Source organism: Lynx rufus, unplaced genomic scaffold (assembly GCF_022079265.1).
Source record: "Lynx rufus isolate CCGP_SWC_20201006 ecotype Redwood Valley unplaced genomic scaffold, mLynRuf1.p SCAF_8, whole genome shotgun sequence".
Classification (NCBI taxonomy): domain Eukaryota; kingdom Metazoa; phylum Chordata; class Mammalia; order Carnivora; family Felidae; genus Lynx; species Lynx rufus.
In genome coordinates this window covers 20,940,214-20,957,919 of record NW_025814896.1, presented here as the reverse complement: position 1 = coordinate 20,957,919, position 17,706 = coordinate 20,940,214, and the positions used below count along the sequence as shown (strand labels likewise).

General features: G+C 55.1%; 1 protein-coding gene across 3 annotated transcripts in view; it reads left to right on the top strand.

Annotated features, from left to right (window-relative positions):
- Nucleotides 1–17,706, top strand: part of PPP1R16B (protein phosphatase 1 regulatory subunit 16B) — a 101,346-nt gene that overhangs the window by 70,878 nt on the left and 12,762 nt on the right. For all 3 annotated transcript variants that reach the window (XM_047068001.1, XM_047067999.1, XM_047068000.1), the window contains 6 exons: nucleotides 5,307–5,377; nucleotides 9,135–9,280; nucleotides 11,170–11,273; nucleotides 13,171–13,295; nucleotides 16,168–16,293; nucleotides 16,826–16,901. In XM_047068001.1, the coding sequence (XP_046923957.1) occupies nucleotides 5,307–5,377; nucleotides 9,135–9,280; nucleotides 11,170–11,273; nucleotides 13,171–13,295; nucleotides 16,168–16,293; nucleotides 16,826–16,901 (648 nt within the window). The remainder of the gene's footprint in view (nucleotides 1–5,306; nucleotides 5,378–9,134; nucleotides 9,281–11,169; nucleotides 11,274–13,170; nucleotides 13,296–16,167; nucleotides 16,294–16,825; nucleotides 16,902–17,706) is intronic.

Below are 17,706 nucleotides of genomic sequence, written 5' to 3'. Positions count from 1 at the left end.
TGCTCAAGACTGAGCCTCAGTTTTCCCATCTGTGAATTGGGGGCAATAATAGCAGGCAGGTGATACTAGCCGGTCGTTAATCCTCATACTGGATCAGGAGGACTAACGGATTGAAAGACAAAGTGCTTAACGCCGTGCCCGGCACGGTTAGGGCTGGCTGCACAAAGAGCAACGGAAGGTGTCAGGCAGAGGGCGTGAGGTCTGGGACCCTGGGCAGGAGGGGACTGATGGGTGTCCGTGCCCGGCCTGGGAGTGGCCTGAAGGACGCCTGCAGTCAGCTGCCGGGTCCGGCTGCATTGCCAGTGGAGGCTCAGGGAGGGATATTTGCTGCTTCATTTCTGTACCAAATCCGTATTGTGGCTTTTCAGTTCCTGAGTCCCACGCCCTGTGGTGTGTGCAGGGCTGTACGCATGTCCCCAGGGTTCCCTGGTCCCAGGGGCAAGCAGCTCTGTGGGCCCTCCCCTCCCCCCCTCCCCCCGAGCAATCTTCCCTTCCTCCCTCGCTTCCTTCCTTCGTCCATTCACACAATAGACTTGCTTTTTAAAATTTTTATTTTTAAATAAAAATTGAATATATGTGAGATATACAACAGGGTGTTGATCTAGAGAGAGAAATGATTAATAGAGTGAAGCTAATTCACATACCCATCTCCCTATATAGTTACCTTTTTTTTTTTTTTTTTTTTTAGATATTGGCCAAAGGGCACAAAGTTTCAGTTCGTTATATGGGATCTAATGCACAGCATGGCGACTATCGTGAATGCTTTATTGGGGCGCCTGGGTGGCTGAGTTGGTTGAGTGTCCGACTCTTGATTTCAGCTCAGGTCATGATCTCGCGGTTCCTGAGATCGAGCCCTGCGTCGGGCTGTGTGCTGACAGCGTGGAGCCTGCTTAGGATTCTCTCTGTCTCCCCCTCTCTCTCCGCCCCCCGCCTGCTCTCTCTCTCTCTCTCTCTCTCAAGATAAATAAATAAACATTTAAAAAATAATAATCGAAAACTAGAAATTTGCTGAGGGAGCAGATTTCTGGTGCTTTTGCTACAACAATTTCTGGAGCCCCTGCTAGGAGCCGGGCTCCCTCGCGGAGCCCAAAAAACTAAAGAAAGAGTTATATAATCATTGTAGACTAATCAGCCTGTATTCACAAATCGGGAGAGGCACTGCTACAGAGCTGAAATGCAGAAATGCAAGGTACTATGGGAGTGGGCAACTCAGGCAACTTGCCCGAGACTGGGGTGATCAGGGAGGGCCTCTCCGAGGAGGTGACGTTTCAGCTGGAATCTGAGGTTTGAAGAAGAGTTCGCTGGCCCAAGAGTGAGAAGAAGGAGGGCTCCAGCCACAGGAACCTGCACGTGTAAAAGCCTGGAGGAGCTCTGTTTTTGTTTTCTTTCATTTTGATTTGGTAAATGAAAGAAACCAGCGGCCACTGAATCGGTCACTGAGGGATTCGGGGAGGGGCAGAGACTGCATCACGCGGTGCCTCGGAGGCAGTGGAAGGATGTGGCCTCGTTGCTGGGCGCTGGGTGGAAAAGGAGGTGAGAGGGGGCGGAGAGGGGGGAGGAGGGCCGGTGAGTGGGTGCCCCACAGACATGACTGTGCAAGTCACATGGCCGGGCGGCAGCTGCTCAGCCCCAGAGCGCCCCCCGCAAGTGTGGATTGCCCAAGGTCCGCCTCGGTGGCCAGACACCTCTGTCCTTCCGTCCAGGGCCGGGAGCAGGTGCCACACAGACCAGCTCGAGGTCAGGCCGTCTGCTCTGTGGGGTAGAGTGGGTCAGGTGGCAGAAAAACCACCAGCTCATCAGCAGTGATTTCTCCCGGCAAAGGCAGCCGCCACCAGCTTCCTGCCGAGACGGGTCCCTTCAGCCTCACTCGCTACAGCTGGAGATGGAGGGGAGCAGACGGCCCTGCTTGGCCCAGATTCCAGCCAGATTGCCAGGGAGGTGTGGGCGGAGCGACAGGGTGGGTGCCAGGAGCAGGAATACAGGAGAGGAGGGTGGGAGCCACCTCCTTGCCACCTCAGGGGGACCTTGCTTGCATGGGGGGCGGTGGGGACCCCCTCATTGCGGTCCTTGAGCCAGCAGAGGCTTGGAGCTCCCTCGAGAGAGATGCTTCTGTCTTTTACAGCCAGGCCAGGAGCTTTTGAGAAATGCGAGATGTTGACGGTTTCATCCCCAGCGCCCGGCGCCTGGTGGGACCAGGCGGGAGCTTAGTGGTTGTTTTTTACTTGTGTTTTAAAAATAAGGGGCGCCTGGGTGGCTCAGTCGGTTGAGCGTCCGACTTGGGCTCAGGTCATGATCTCACGTCCCGTGAGTTCTAGCCCCGCGTTGGGCTCTGTGCTGACAGCTCGGAGCCTGGAGCCTGCTTCCGGTTCTGTGTCTCCTTCTCTCTCTGCACCTGCCCTGCTCACCCTCTGTCTCTCTCTCTCTCAAAAATAAATAAACATTAAAAAAAATAAATGGTGGTAGTAGCTTTCGGGAGATGAGCCTGGAGGGGTAGGGAGACAGGACTGCTGGGTGCAGCTGAGCAAGCTGCACACTGCACAACTCCAGAGGAAGCCATTCCCATAGACCGTGATGAGAGGAATGCAGCCTGGGAATTGTGCAAGGTGGTAGCCCTGTAGGCGGGACCCCACCATGCAGGACCTTGAAGCCCAGCAAACATTTTCTATAAAGGGCCAGAGAGTAAATATTTTAGACTGTGTGGTCCATACATTCTCTGCTCTGCGACTCAACTGTGCTGTTTCAGGATGAAAGCAGTCATTGGCGATATGTAGATAAATGAAATGTTTCTTGTTCCCATAAACAACCTGATTTACAGAAACAGGCTGCCTGCCAGATTTGGCCCGTGTGCCCACCCCGGTGAAGGCCACGAAAGGATTTTGAACTTCATTCTAAGAGCCGTGGGGAGCCATGAGAGGGTTTAAACAGGAAGTGAGAGGTGCAAGTTCGCAGTTAACACGGTTCTGAAAGACCTGACTGTGCCCCCAGGACCTGCAGTGTTTCTTCCGTCCTGTGTGTGGATCACTCTGTTAGTGCTGGTTCCCACTGGCCTCAAGGGCAGAGGGGAGCAGCCCCGTGGTCAACAGTCAGGGCCTCGGAGTCGGAAGACCTGCTTTCCTCTGCTTGGTCTCCTGTGACTATGACCCTTTGTCTCTTCTTCTCCCCGAGGGGAATCGTTGCAGACAGGAGCCCCATGAAGGAAGGTGGTTCTGCACGGACCTGGGGGCACAGGAAGAGCTCAGTAAGGAGGCACTGTGGATGTAAGAATCCTTTTTCTTGCTGAACCGGAGGCAGGAAAGCCCGGTGGCGCCCTGGGCGCGTGCCGTGGGCTCTTTGCTCCAGTGAGCTGTGCCCAGAGCCAGGCTCCCAGCTGGGGCAGAGCACACTTCCAAGGACACCGTGGCTCATACATGCGAAGGGCTCCGTGGAGATGGGGGTGATGCTTCGTACCTCTTGGGCTGAAAATAACTGCCTGCCATGGGAGTGATTCCTCATCTTGGGTTCCCAATAATTCCTGCACACGGACGCGGTTTTTGGCAGCTGGTGTTTCATTTCTGTCTCCAAGAGTGTCTTCTGGACAGGGAGTCCTGCTCCCCGCGGGATTTGATGGCTTGCCTCGTATAAGCAGAACCTTCCCAGAATCCCACCTGTACAGGGGCACAATGGCCACTTCTACTCTCCCAAAGGCCACCAGCCAGCCCCACGGGCTCTCCACTCGCCCCTGGATCAGTAGGCTGGGCCTCGGTGATCAGCGATCTTGCCATAACTCTTACCTGCCCCGAGGCTGTGGGGGTCACCACTGCAGGGTGGTCTGATTTGCTCAGAGCCGGAGAGGCTGTGTCCTTGGGCTGAGCTAGGGGGCTGCCGATTAGGCCACGGTCCAGGAAGAGTGGCTGAGGACTTGCCCGTGTGCCAGGCCTCGGGGAAGGAACAGTAAGTGCCAGGTCACCGTCCTGCCCTTTTGGGGCTTAGTGTCCTACGGCAGACAGACCCAAAGCCCCTAATGACCCAGATAGTTATGTAATTTCGGTTGTGAAAGGCTATAAACTAGATTCAGAGGAGCTGTGGGTGTATGTTAACAGGGGAGTGCCTCGTCTGGGGAGTTTGAGCTGAGACCTGAAGGTTGAGGAGTGAGGCAGATTGTGTGTGTGTGTGTGTGTGTGTGTGTGTGTGTGTGTGTGGGCGTGCGTGTTAGGGGCAGATGTATGAATGAAGCCGGATGGATGGATAGCGGATGGGTGGATGAACGAAGGGACGCGTGGATGGATGAGTGAGTCTTCCAGGCAGTGGGAACAGGCTATGCAGAAGCTCAGAGACCAGAGGATGCAAGGTGACCCTGTAACTGATGAGAGACCATTGTGGAAGGTGTTTGGAGTTTAAGGAATGAGACTGGAGAGGTAGGTAGGTAGGAGCACCATGTACCGCTGAGCAAGTTGCGCACTGCTCCAGGGGGTGCCGGTCTTATAGATGGCGGTATGAACGGTGCCCCCTGGGCTGTGCAAGATGGAGGCCTGCAGGAGGGAGCCCATCATGCGAACACCGTATGTCTTAGGAGGGGTTTTGGACTTTGTTCCCAGAGCACTGGGGAGCTACGGAAGGCTTTTGATAGTTGGCGATGGGGCTCATTTCCATTTATAGTGCCCCAAAGCGGCACTGTCCAGTAGAACTTTCTGTGGGGATGGAAACGTTCTATTTCGGCACTTTCTAATACGATAGCCACGTGTGGCTTTTGAGCACTTGAAATGTGGCCAGAGTGACCAAGGACGTGACTTTTGAATCCTTATGAGTGTAAGTTTAAAAGGCTGTAATAGCCAGATGCGGCTGCTGGCTCCATAGTGGACAGGCTGCCCCAGAGACTGAGACCATATCCCCCCCCCAGACTCCTGCCCTGCTGGAGACGTCGCCGCTTGCCAGAAGGCTGGGCAGAGGCCTCAGACTCCCCCCTCCTGTGGACCTCAGTTCACCCTCGGGCCAGGGAGGCCACAGGCCTGTGGTTCTAGGAACTGGGCCTGGTGAGGGTAGAGCTGAGGGGCCGCGTCCATCCCCTCTGCACCTGAGACCTCGTCTCTTCCCCTGCTCCCCCCCCCCTCCCGGGGGTGCTGAGCCGGTATCCGTCCTGCAGAAGCAGCGGCCGTGTCCCTGCCCTTCCCAGATCCCCCCTAGTTTCCCCACAGCAGCTCCTCATCTGTATGGCGGAGAGCTGTTCACACTTGCCTCCTGTGCCCAGGACGTTCGCATCAGGACCTGGGCGCGGTGGGTCTTACCTGGGCCCCCCGCACACCTGCTCACTCCTCTGCCCTCCGTTGCAGTGCGCTATTTCCTGAAGAACAAGGTCAGCCCTGATCTGTGCAATGAGGATGGACTCACAGCCCTGCACCAGGTAAGGCCAGGTCCTTGGACCTGGGGTCCCTAGATCCCTGCACCCCAGCTGAACGGTCACGCCATCTCCCGGCCTTTTCCTGCCCAGAACCCCCGGGGCGGAGGGGAGGAAGGGCAGCCTCAGCTGTCTCGTCTGAAAGGCTCTTGTCTACTTGGGAGATGCGCGTGTCTGTCACCGACACGCCCACGGAGCCCCTGGGCACACGTGCGTGCGGCACACGCACAGCCTCCCGGCACAGGGAGCCTTTGTCACCGCGTCCTCTCTGCCCAGCGAAGGGCTCGGCAAACAAAGCAAGTCTGTTCTGAGCTTGAGGTTTACGAAGCACGTTTGTTCGCACCCACCGAGGCCTCCGTCCACCCTGGTGGGAAGGGTGATTGACAGGGAGGCCACGTGAGCCGCCTGGGGTCGCACAGCCGTGGTCCGTGGCCGTGAACCAGGTGCCCTCGTGGCCCACATCCTTTCCGGGGCGGCGCGATGGGCCAGCCCCCCCTTGGCCCGAGAGGGGCTGTTCTCGCTGTCATCACTCAGCTGGGTGCTGCCAGAGCCTCCTAGCTGGTCCCCGGCATTCAGTTGCCCTGCCGTGTTTCGTTCTTCCCGCGGTGGCCTCAGGGACGCTCGGGCCAAAAGTCTGATGTTACTCAAAGCACCCTTGGTGTCCTCCCACATGGTGCCTCGAGGCCTGGCCCCTGACTAGTGCTCCATGCTCCCTGCCTCTCCGGGCTCCAGCCGCATGGCTTTTCTGTTCCTTCCACACACTGGCTCCTCCCACCACGTTTCCCATGGCGTGTGGGGGTGTGCCCTAGTTAGCCCCCGTGTGCGGCAAGAGCCTGAGAGCTGTGCTATCGTATAGTGTCCTTTTCTTCTGAGCACCTGCTCCGGTAGCCATTTTAGCCATTCGATGCTGGCCTCCCTCTATCCAGACAGAGCCCGTGTCTCCTGCCCCTTGGTACGTCCTACCATCTTTCCCCGTGCTGGTATACAGTCAGTGCTCGATATGTGCGTGCTGACTTGAACACACGGAAGTCTCCCGGTGCCCTGGCCCAAGTTTCTGAGCAGGTGGACTTGCACACAGTCTGGCAGGTGGGAGCCCAGGCTGCCTGAACCCCAAGCTCTCTCCCCGAGAGCGTCTCCATGAGCTCACGAGGGCCGGAAGGGATGGACGGAGACTGGCCGCTGCCCTACCCATGAGCCCCAGGGGCAAGCCCCACCCCCAGCCATCAGCCCAGTGGCTTCTTATCTGTCCTTTTGGCTTCTCTTCCGCTCCGCAGGGCTTCATTCACCCACTAATTCTAGCTGTGTGATCTTGGGCAAGTTACGTAAGCTCTCTGTGCCTCACTTTCCTCATCCGTAAAATAGTAAGTACCCACCTCACTGGGCCGTTGCGAGGATTAAACGAATACGCATGACAGCCCTTCAAGCGTCTCCTGACGCTGCGTAAATATTAGACGGCATTATCGTTACTGAAATTTGTCACCTCGTTGGCTTCTGTGCAGAGCCACTTATGTGAAGTGTAGTTGATCCTCTCAACAGCCCTTTGAAATATTATGGTTCCCATTTTATAGCCCAGGAAACCGAGGCTCAGGGCCGGCACTGTCTAGTAGAATTTTCTAGGGTGATGGGATGTCCTGTGCATCTGCACTGTGCAGGACGCTAGCCTCGCGGGGCTGTGCGGCACTCGGAATATTGCTCTGAGGATTGAATGAGGTCGTCTGTGGCCAAAAGTTAGCGAGGTGGCCCTAGCGGCACCTCAGAAAGCACCAGCCAGGGTTATTTGATAACGTGACAGGCTGTTATTGCCACTGCCCGGCTGTCATTGCTGTGTCACTGCGGCTGCATCCAACACAGGCTGGAAGCGCCTTCGCACGCCTGGTAAAGGCGTGTGGCTCTCCTCCCCTTGGCAACAGGGAACCTTCGGGGCTTGTAAACTGGGACTCATGGATTGACGAGGAGGAGCTCTGTGGGTTGAGGGTGTGGGAAGGGGGGCGACGGGGAGGCAGGGAGAGATGATGAAGCCGCATCAGGGCAGTGGGGCTGGGGGCAGTGATTTAGAAGGCGGCATCCACACCCCATGAGAGATTGGATGTGGGCAGTGAGGGGGCGGGAGGAGTCATCCAACCGCAGGTGCCATTTCCCACCTTGGGGAATGTAGGGGAGGAGGCCTGCCCACCCCACCACCTACCGCCCCAGCGTGCACCCCAAACCCAGCCCTTCGTCTGGCCGAGCCTCGGAGGTGCAGGCTGGTCCAGTCCCTGGGCATCCCTCTCGTAAGGCTGCAATTCTGGGTGCGCAGTCCCCTCCCCTTTGAACCTGAGCTCCTCCGCTATCCCGTCCTCACGTTTTCTGTAGCCCTAAGGGCGGGTTCTCTGGCCCGGCTGTCCCCTGACACCAGGGGCTGACCTGCTCCTGCTGTGGACGGGAACTCCCCAGACCCAGCTCCCAGTGACAGGGGCCCCTTGTAGGTCCCCACTGCCTCCCTCCGGTGCCTTTGGCTCCCTCTGCTGGCCGTGCTGTGCCACTGCATGGTTCTCTCCACCACCTGAGGCACACCCCTCTGGGGTCACACCTCTGCCCCACTTGTCTGGAGAGCTGCCCTCAGACCCAGCCAACTCTAGACAGGCTGGAAAGAGATCTCTGGCATTATCCGCACAAACGGTTGCTCTTTTCCCACACGTCCTTCTGGCACTGAACCCTGGCTCTGCCGGGGATGGGGTGCGGGGCCATGGTACCACCCTATCCCCAGCCCCATCGCCACGTAGGGCCATGGGCTCCCCAAAGTGCCCCTGATCCTTCTGCTGGCATCCAGTCACTTCTCCCCATGTCCACAGATAGTCCTGTTGGCCCAGCCACCATTGTCTCCTAACTGGATGATTTTGCCAGAGCTTCTCCCTGTCCCTCTCCTCCTCAAAAAGTGCTCACATGCAGTCTGTTCTCCACATGCACCCAGAGGAAGGATTTTTTTTTTTTTAAAAAAACAAGTCTGATTATGTCGCTCCTCTGAGTATAACTCTGCCACGTCTCCCATTGCACGGGGACCAAGCCCTTCCCTGGATGGGGCAGCACTGAGCACAGATGCCTGCTTTGTCCCGGGCTGGCTTCTCCATCCCGGTCTATAGAGTGACTCCCTGTCTTCTTCCTCCTCTGTCCTCGCCTCTGTCCTCTCAGGGCCCTGGCTTGAGGCCCCCCTGTCTCCTTGGAATCGTTCACTCTCTGTCCCTGGAGTTTGGGGGCTCCGGTGGCTGTCAGAGGTCTTTGTCTCCCTGGGGGGCTACGGGTTCCTGAGCCTTCCCTGTCCCCAGGGCTGACCTAAATGTGGACAGGCCAGAGCATAAATATGGCTGTGTCCTTTCAGGGACTCTGTCAGGGTCCCCAGAGCCCTGATGTGGAGGAGGGTTCTTTGCGGGGGGGGGGAGGGAGGGGAGGCTTGGTTACTTGGGGCTTAAAAAAGAACAAGATTTTGAAGCCTCATTCAAAATTTTGTTTCGTTTCCACCACTCACAAAGTATTTTCTCTCTGCCCCTTGGATTTTTTATATTTCACTTATATTTTTATCTTGAATGTTTTTAACTTACTCGTGGGGAAACCGAGGCTCAGAGAGGCTATGTGGCTTGCCCAACGTCACACAGTGTGTGAGTAATGCAACTTGATTCAAATGCAGACAGTTTGGCTGCACTGTACTTCTTGTGGCCTCTCGAGGGGAACCCCTCAAGGGCCGGGGCCCCGCTGAAGCTGACCCTGTGTCCCCCCTCACCCCCCGCAGTGCTGCATCGACAACTTTGAGGAAATTGTCAAGCTGCTCCTTTCCCATGGTGCCAACGTGAATGCCAAGGACAACGAGCTGTGGACGCCCCTGCATGCCGCGGCCACCTGCGGTCACATCAACCTGGTGAAGATCCTCGTTCAGTAGTACGTGACCCTCTCTTCCCCAGGGACAGCCTCCCCTCTGCCTTTGGTGGTTTTCTATTTGTTTAGTTTCTGCTTTCCACCCCTTCCCCCCACTCCCCGCTCCGTCTCTCCTTTTCCTCCTGCGGTGCCATTTTCTCTGTCTCTTGTGGTGCCTCGTGTGTCTGTCTTTCTCCCCGTGCCCTCCCTTCACCTCTGTCTCTGTTTCTCTCTCTCTTCCTCTGGCTCCCAGTTCCCTTCCTCCCTCCACCTCTGTGTTCCTTTCCCACTCTTGTCTCTCTCTCTCTCTCTCTTTTTAATATAATTTATTGTCACATGGGTTTCCATACAACACCCAGTGCTCATCCCAACAAGTGCTCTCCTCCCTGCCCATCACCCACTTTCCCCTCTCCCCCACCTGCTCTTGTCTCTTTTCAATCTGTCTCTCCCTGCGGTTTCCCCCCAAAATATTAACACACGACATAAAAACTCACCTTTCTTGCATTGCAGGAATAATCCCGATCAGTCTTGGTGTGAATCCTTTTAATAGGCTGCTGAGTGGGGGTTGCTAGTATTTTGTTAAGGATTTTTGCATCCGTGTTCACAAGGGATATGGGTCTGTAGTTTCCATTTCCTGGAGGGTCTTGGTCTGGCTTTGTATCAGGGTAGCATTCTCTTTTTGTAAATCTCTTTTTTTTTCTGTCTCTGTGGGTCCATGAGTTTACATTCATCTCCTCTACTCTCTTTGGGTTTCGTTGCCATTTTTGGTTTCTTTTGCTATTAAAAAAAAAAAAAAAAGCATACTTGCTTCCTTGGCCCTGCCTCTCAAATGTTATTTACATGCTTTTCTTCAGGACAGAACCTGCTTTGAGGGGCACCATGTGGCAGTGTTTTTCCTAGGAATATGGCCATTTCTCTCTATGCTGTTCTGAGGGTCCTTTCCTGCCCTGGAAGGCTTTCCAGTCCGCTCAGGTTCTGTAGACACACAGAAAAGACAGCTTTCAATTTCAAATTATCGCACATCTGACTGAGCCGCGGGGAACATCGAGTGGCCACAGCCTGATGAGTGATGGTGCCCAGAGGAAAAGGGAGTGCCAGCCGAGTACAGTGGGTCCCCAGCGCTGATCTGTACCAGAATCATGTGGGGCGTGGGTTCAGAATACATAATCCAAAGCCGCACCCCCAGAGACTGTTTCAGGAGGTCTGGAGCGGAGCCCAGGAAGCTGCAATGTATTTCGGTGATTCCCCGGATAATTCTGCAGGGCATCTCAAGATCGCGTGTGGGAACCACTGGGCCAAAAACCAGATTCTGCCAGAGAGCCCCAGGGCTCTGTCCTGCCCCTGTCCTGTCAGCCTTTCGGGCCAGGACTTGGGAGAAGGTCAGGGGGAGCCGGTGGACAAGGACTGAAATAGAGCCGGGGTTTGAACCTTGACCCTCCCGCATGCTTGCTGGGTGACCTTGGACAAGTGACTGTTTCCCCTTGAGTGAGATGGGTCCGCAATAACAACTCAAAAGGACTAGCACGAAGAGTCACTCAGACGATGTGTGTATAGGGCTTAGATCAAGCCTGGCTCTAAGCAGATGTGTGATAATTTGTGCCGTTAGTGTTATTTGTACTGTCGTCACCAAGGAAGACTTTGACATCTGTCCTCAAGCGCCTGTCTGCTGGCCCAACAGAGCAGCAAGCTGGGGGTGGTCTGCTTGGGACAGCTTTCCTGGGAGCTCCCGTCAGAGGCCCCCGGGGATCCTGAAGCTACCGTCCTGGCTGGGGTGCTCCAGCGAGGCGGAGGGGTAGTGGGTGCTGGGGTGCCCAGTGGGGTTGCGGGGGAGAGGCTGGGGGCGGCGGGGGCGAGGCAGCCAGACCAACCCTAGCCACCCCTCCCGGGCCCTCACGCTCACTCTTTTTCTGCAGTGGGGCCGACTTGCTCGCCGTCAACTCGGATGGAAACATGCCCTACGACCTCTGTGAGGATGAGCCCACCCTGGATGTCATCGAGACGTGCATGGCGTACCAGGGTAAGGGCGGGGTACCACGCGTAACGTGGGCGCAGGTGAACGCGTTAGCTGGCTGCAGGCCCGCCTCATGCTCCGCGCTCAGGAAGTAGGACGGGTCCTCGTCGTGGTTGTTATCCGGGTGACTAACAGGACGAGGCCACAAAAGGCCCCTGGAAAACGTGCTGTGCAGGAGGGAGGCACTGTTCTCATCACGTCACCCACACGCGCGGGCGGCCTCAGCTGGCCTCGTCTCCTCTTCGTCAGCTGTGACAATTCAATTCAATAAACACTCACAATAAAGATATATTCCCCTTTGGAAACATAATCGAGAGTCAAGAACATTCGCGGGTGCCCGCTCTGTGCCAGGCACCACGCTGGCTGCCAGGGGCCGGGATAAACAAGATGTGGGCTGTTCTCAGCTCACAAATGAGCCGCAGAGAGGAAACAAATGTGGCAATCAGAGACCTGCCCGCCCCCACCACCCCGCACGCATATTTCTGAAGGCCTCCTTGCAAAGAAGTCTCAAATCCAGACCCTTGACTGCAGTCTGAGGTCCGGCCGGGACCCTGCCGTTGAGTCTCCTTCCGGGTTGGGGCAGTAGCCACCGATGTGGTCGCTGGCCCGGGCTCTCCCTATTCCTCTGCTGCAGGGGTCCTTCACTTTTGTATCAGTCTGGTGAATCCAGGGGCACCTCTTCAGGAATAGTGCTTTTAAATGCGGTTCTCGGGGCGCCTGGGTGGCGCAGTCGGTTAAGCGTCCGACTTCAGCCAGGTCACGATCTCGCGGTCCGTGAGTTCGAGCCCCGCGTCAGGCTCTGGGCTGATGGCTCGGAGCCTGGAGCCTGTTTCCGATTCTGTGTCTCCCTCTCTCTCTGCCCCTCCCCCGTTCATGCTCTGTCTCTCTCTGTCCCAAAAATAAATAAACGTTGAAAAAAAAAAATTAAAAAAAATAAAAAAATGCGGTTCTCAAATTCCCGGCATCATAGCGGAGATCAGTCATGTTAAAACATGGCTACCAAAACATTTTTAAATGTGTTACGTAGAAACTTCGTTAATTCACGAAACAGTAAGAAAATACCTGCAGTTTTCTGTTGGTGACAGTCATGGGCACCTGCTAATTCTGTGGATTTTCCCCACGTCCCCGGTGGAAGGAAATAACTGTATTTCATTTCATGGTTGGTGATAATAAACGTGTGATTTTTTTCCCCTCCTTTCGAGTTTATAGACCTCCCCTCAGTGCTGCCCAAGAACGTTTGATTTGAGGGACATTTCTGTAGGACACGTCACTTTCGCCCTTTTACACACCATGAAGTAACTGTCAGTAACGCTTAGACTTTTAGTCGGAGATTCAGGCTATCGAATGTTTGTCCAGGTCCTTCCACTCCAGTTTATTCAACTTGCCATTCAGAAGTTACATGGTCGCTAATTCATTCATGCCCGTAACAGAAATTCATTAAGCATTGAGCCCTCGTGCTACAGACACAGCCATGGGAGAGACGAAGAGAACTAACAGAGAGACCCTGGTCAGACAGGTGGTCGAGGCAGGGGGGGCGTCAGCAAGGGAGGTGACCCCGGGCAGACCTGCAGGATAAGACAGGGCCAGCCGACTGAGCGGTTGCAGGCAGGCAGGTGGATGTAGGGATTTCTGGTGTAGAGAGACGGAATATGTTGCAGTAACCAATCCTATTTAAGTGCCTCCTGGGCTCCAGGCAGGCATGGCCCTTGATCTTTGGGCCAGTGCACGGTGTGCGTGTTCACTGGGCCTGGGAGACAATGACCCGTGGGCATGTCTGTCTTCTCCCTTGCCCGGCAGACCTCGGGGGGCAGGAGCCGTGCCTCGCCCTTCTGCCCCGCCACCCCTCCCCGCCCGGGGCCTAGGCCCGGGGTGCTGACTCAGTGCCCTCCCCCTCCCCGTGCAGGCATCACCCAAGAGAAAATCAACGAGATGCGGGCAGCCCCTGAGCAGCAGATGATTGCGGACATCCACTGTATGATCGCAGCGGGCCAGGACCTTGACTGGATAGATGCCCAGGGTGCCACACTGGTGAGCAGATGGGCCCGGCGGGTTTGGGCTGGGGCGGGGGGGGCGTCAGCACCGGAACCAAGACCAGCCGTGGCCGAAGTGGGCCAGCACCTGGTGGAGGTTAAGCTTATGCAGTTGGGGCCTTGAACCTCCTCCAGACAGCTTTGGGGCCAGAGTTGGCTCTGGAATATGGAGCGTCAGCAGAGCGGGGATCTGGCCACTTTCAGAGAATCTTTTTTGAGAATCTGGCCACTTTCAGCTGGGGCTGGGAGTCAGGAGCCCTGCTGTCCGCCCGTTCTGTGTCCAAGTTCCTCCTCTACTTCGAGCTCCCGGTGTCCATCCTGAGCTCATGATTTCCCCCTCCTCCAGGGGTGGCTGGTGCCATCATTCATCCATCCAGTCGACACAGACCTCCGTGCCACATCTTTACTAGACCTTGGAGAGCTAGAACAGTGAACCTGCTCTCTCAGATCTGCCTGATTGGCCCCATTCATCCTTTTGGCTCGAGTGTCAGCGATTAGAAACCTTGACCTCTCTCCATAGGCTTTCGTAGGACGATGCAGCCTAGTACTGGGGAGGGCCTGCTTCTGAGGCTCTAAACTGGAAACAAGAGCAGGGCCTGGGAAGCCCGGATGCCGCCACCCCCCCCCCCGCAACCCTTGCTGATGGCTGGGCCCTGGCCTGGGCTTGGGGTCCATGCTGGTCGTAAGCACTCAGGAGTCTCAGAATCTTGAGCTGACCAGCTGCGGTTCACCAGCAAGACCCCTCAGTGCCCCTCAGGCCTGACCTGGTGGCCCAGGTGTGGTTACTGGGCTTCCCCCACCGGGTTCCTGAGCCCCACCCTCTGCCTTATGCCTTTTCCTGTTCACTGGGTCCCTGCTCAGCCCAGCGCTAAAAGATAGAGTTAGGTAGTGAGACCGAACACGGCAGTATGAAATCAAAGCTAAGCTGTCCCAGGGCATGGCCCACCCTGGCTGGAGCTCCTTTGGGTGTGTGGCTGGGCCCTTTAGACACACGGGTCTTCTCTTGGGCTGAGGGCTGGCCTCAGGGTGGCCCAGACCACATGGGCCAGGCCCCTACTGGGTCTCAGGTCGTCCCAGTAAAGCGGGGATACGAATAGCACCTTCCTCACCAGGTTGTTGGGAGGAATAAGTGAGATTCTGCATATAGGTGCTTAGCACAGAGTCTATAAACTCTCAGTGGATGTTAGTGATTAACATCTTTTTAAGTTTATTTACGTGTGTGTGTGCGCGCACGTGTGTGTCTGTGACAGAGAGAGAGAGAGAGAGAGTGAGCGAGCTCAGGGGACAGGGGGAGAGAGGGAGAGAGAATCCAAAGCAGGCCCACGCTGTCAGCGTGGAGCCTGATGTGGGGCTCGAACCCATGAACTGTGAGATCATGACCTGAGCTGAGAGCAAGAGTCAGACACCTAACCAGCCGAGCCGCCCAGGCGCCCCAGTGTTATGGTTATTCTAGCAATATCACTCTCCCGGTCGTGCCATTTTCTTCCCAGCCAAGTATGAGGCCCCACAGTTTGTAATGTCTGGCTGGCCTGCTCGGTGTCCTTCTCCACAATTGGCAAACCACGCGTTTGTAAATCAGATGATTGTTCTAATTTTCATGTATGCCTGTACCAGATCACACCCCGGGTTTATTCTGAAAATTAAAAAAATAAAGGAAAACCTCTATTTGCCGGAACCTCATAGCAACCTTACCCCGGGATGGGGCAGCGTCTGACCATCAGGGCTGTGTTCTGAAGGGCCACTTCCTGGGGTCACGCCTTCTCTGTCCCACTGACCGGAGCTCTGTGGCTGCAGACCTCAGCCCTGCCAGAGCTCTGGCGTCCTTGGGATCTCAGCTCTATCTCCCACCTTGGCTGGGCAGTTGGTTTCTCTTTGCCTCATCTCCTTACTCCTTCCTTTCTTCCCAGGGTGCACCTTACCATCACTCACGGCCCTCCAAGACAATCACTTATTTTTTGTCATGCGCTAAGCACTTTATATATTTTCTGGAGGTCAAGCAGATGGGATATTTGTGGTCTGCAAGGCGGCATCCATCCCCAGAGGCGTTGAATGGTGCTGGGTAGAAGAGTTGTGGCCTCAACCTGAAGCTTTCCCTTGTTGGACGTGTTGGTTACCTATCGTTGTGTGACAAGTGACCCCAACACTTAGCATCTTAGAACAACAGTAAATATTTGTTATCTCACATGGTTTCTGTGGGTAGGGAATTGGGAACAGCTTAGCTGGGTAGCTCTGGCTGGGGCCTCTCACGAGGTTGCGGCCATCTGAAGGCTTGACTGGGGCTGGAAGATCCACTTCCAAGGTGGCGCACTCACATGGCTAAGAAGTTAGTGCTGGCTGTTGGCTGGAGGCCTCAGTTTTTCACCTCCTTACAACCTCTCCTTGTGGCTGCTTAAGGGTCTGCACTACATGATGGCTGATTCCTAGAGTGACTGATCCAAGAGAGCCTAAGGTAGAACCAGCAATGCCTCGTATGACCTCACCTCAAATCACACACCACCACCTCACAATGTCTTGTTTGTTAGAAGCGGGTCACTTGTTCTGGCCCACATTCAAGGGGAGAGGAATGAAACTTCATCTCTCAAGAGAGGTGTGTCAAAGAATTTGTAGACATTTTAAAACCACCATGTTGGGCCTCTGAAACCCCTTCCTCAGAGCTCAGCACGTGGTAGGGACTCAGTAAGTGCTGTTGCCTTAACCACAGGGGCTCTCAGACCCACCACAGGATGGAGAGTGGCCTTAAGAATGCTTTGTAATGTGGCTGGATTTCCGACTCATTCTCTTCCATTCACTGCCCCCCGGAATGAGCTGGGATTTGGGAAGAAGTGGGACTGGTGCCCGTAGGGAATGCTCACGTTCCTTCTCTCCTTCAGCTGCACATAGCTGGAGCCAACGGGTACCTGCGGGCAGCCGAGCTCCTCTTGGACCATGGAGTGCGCGTGGACGTGAAGGACTGGGATGGCTGGGAGCCCCTGCACGCGGCCGCCTTCTGGGGACAGGTAACTCTCCGCCGTCGGGCTGGGAGGGAGGGCACGCAGGACCAGCCCGCTGTCCTTTGGGCCGGCAGAGGGTTCACAAGACCCACCGAAGGGGTTGACCACAGCTAGTTTGTGGGATAGGAAAGGACCTTGAGAGTTTGCAAAACCATTTGACAGGTTGTGTCCTAAGAAGATGATGAACACATTTGCCAAATTAGAAAATTCCTCACATTTTTGATTTGAGTAGTTTCTCCTTTTGTTTCCCAGATACAAAACTCTGATTACAGCTGTTGCCGTCCCTCCTTGGATTCCTGACAGCTCTAGATTTACAGCTGACTCCTTCTTCTTCTGTCCCTTGGCATGGCCCAGGCATGCTGGAGGAGGTGTCAAGCCCATTGTGTGGACAGGATTCCTGGCTCCAGGGTGCAGAGCCTTCCCTGCGAACCCGCTCTGTCCCATCATTTTTTATGTCATATCCTGAGAAACATTGGCACTCTTACTGCCTCCCAGGCTTTTTGAGCCGAAGGGGAACATGGGCTTCTTCCTGTTTCAGATGCAGATGGCAGAGCTATTGGTGTCCCATGGGGCCAGTCTCAGTGCTAGGACATCCATGGATGAGATGCCAATAGGTGAGTCCAGCATAAAAACTAATATACACATAGGTACTCATTAATGATTTGATGGATAGTGGAATAATTGGATAAATATATAGTTGGCTAGATGGTGGATTCGTGTGTGGATGGATAGGATGAATGAATAAATTAATGAAGGGTAGTTTAATGTGCAGATGCACAGCTGGATAGGTGGAAAGATATGTGTATGGGTAAGTGGATGAATGTATGGATGGAAGGTTGGATGGATAGATGGATGGGTGGATGGACGGATGGCTAGATGGCTGGCTGGCTGGCCGGATGGATGGATAGACAGCTGGATGGCTGGATGGTTGGATAGATGGATGAATAAGTGGATGGGAGGGTAGGGGATGAATCTGGATGGATGGCTGGGTCAGTGAACAAGAAGACAGGTGAATGAAATGATTAGGTGGATTGAATGGGTAGGTATATATGGATGGATGGATGGATGGATGGATGGATGGATGGATGGCTAGATGGCTGGCTGGCTGGCCGGATGGATGGATGGACAGCTGGATGGCTGGATGGTTGGATAGATGGATGAATAAGTGGATGGGAGGGTAGGGGATGAATCTGTGGATGGATGGCTGGGTCAGTGAACAAGAAGACAGGTGAATGAAATGATTAGGTGGATTGAATGGGTAGGTATATATGATTTGATATACATGTAATTTGGGGCTTGGACTACACAGAGTACTTGCTTGTTTCTCTTGATGTGTCTTATATCGCTGGAGAGTTGATGACTCCTGATGGAGACTACCAAAGGGGGATGGCTCTTCCCATAGCTGGGAACCTTGGGAGC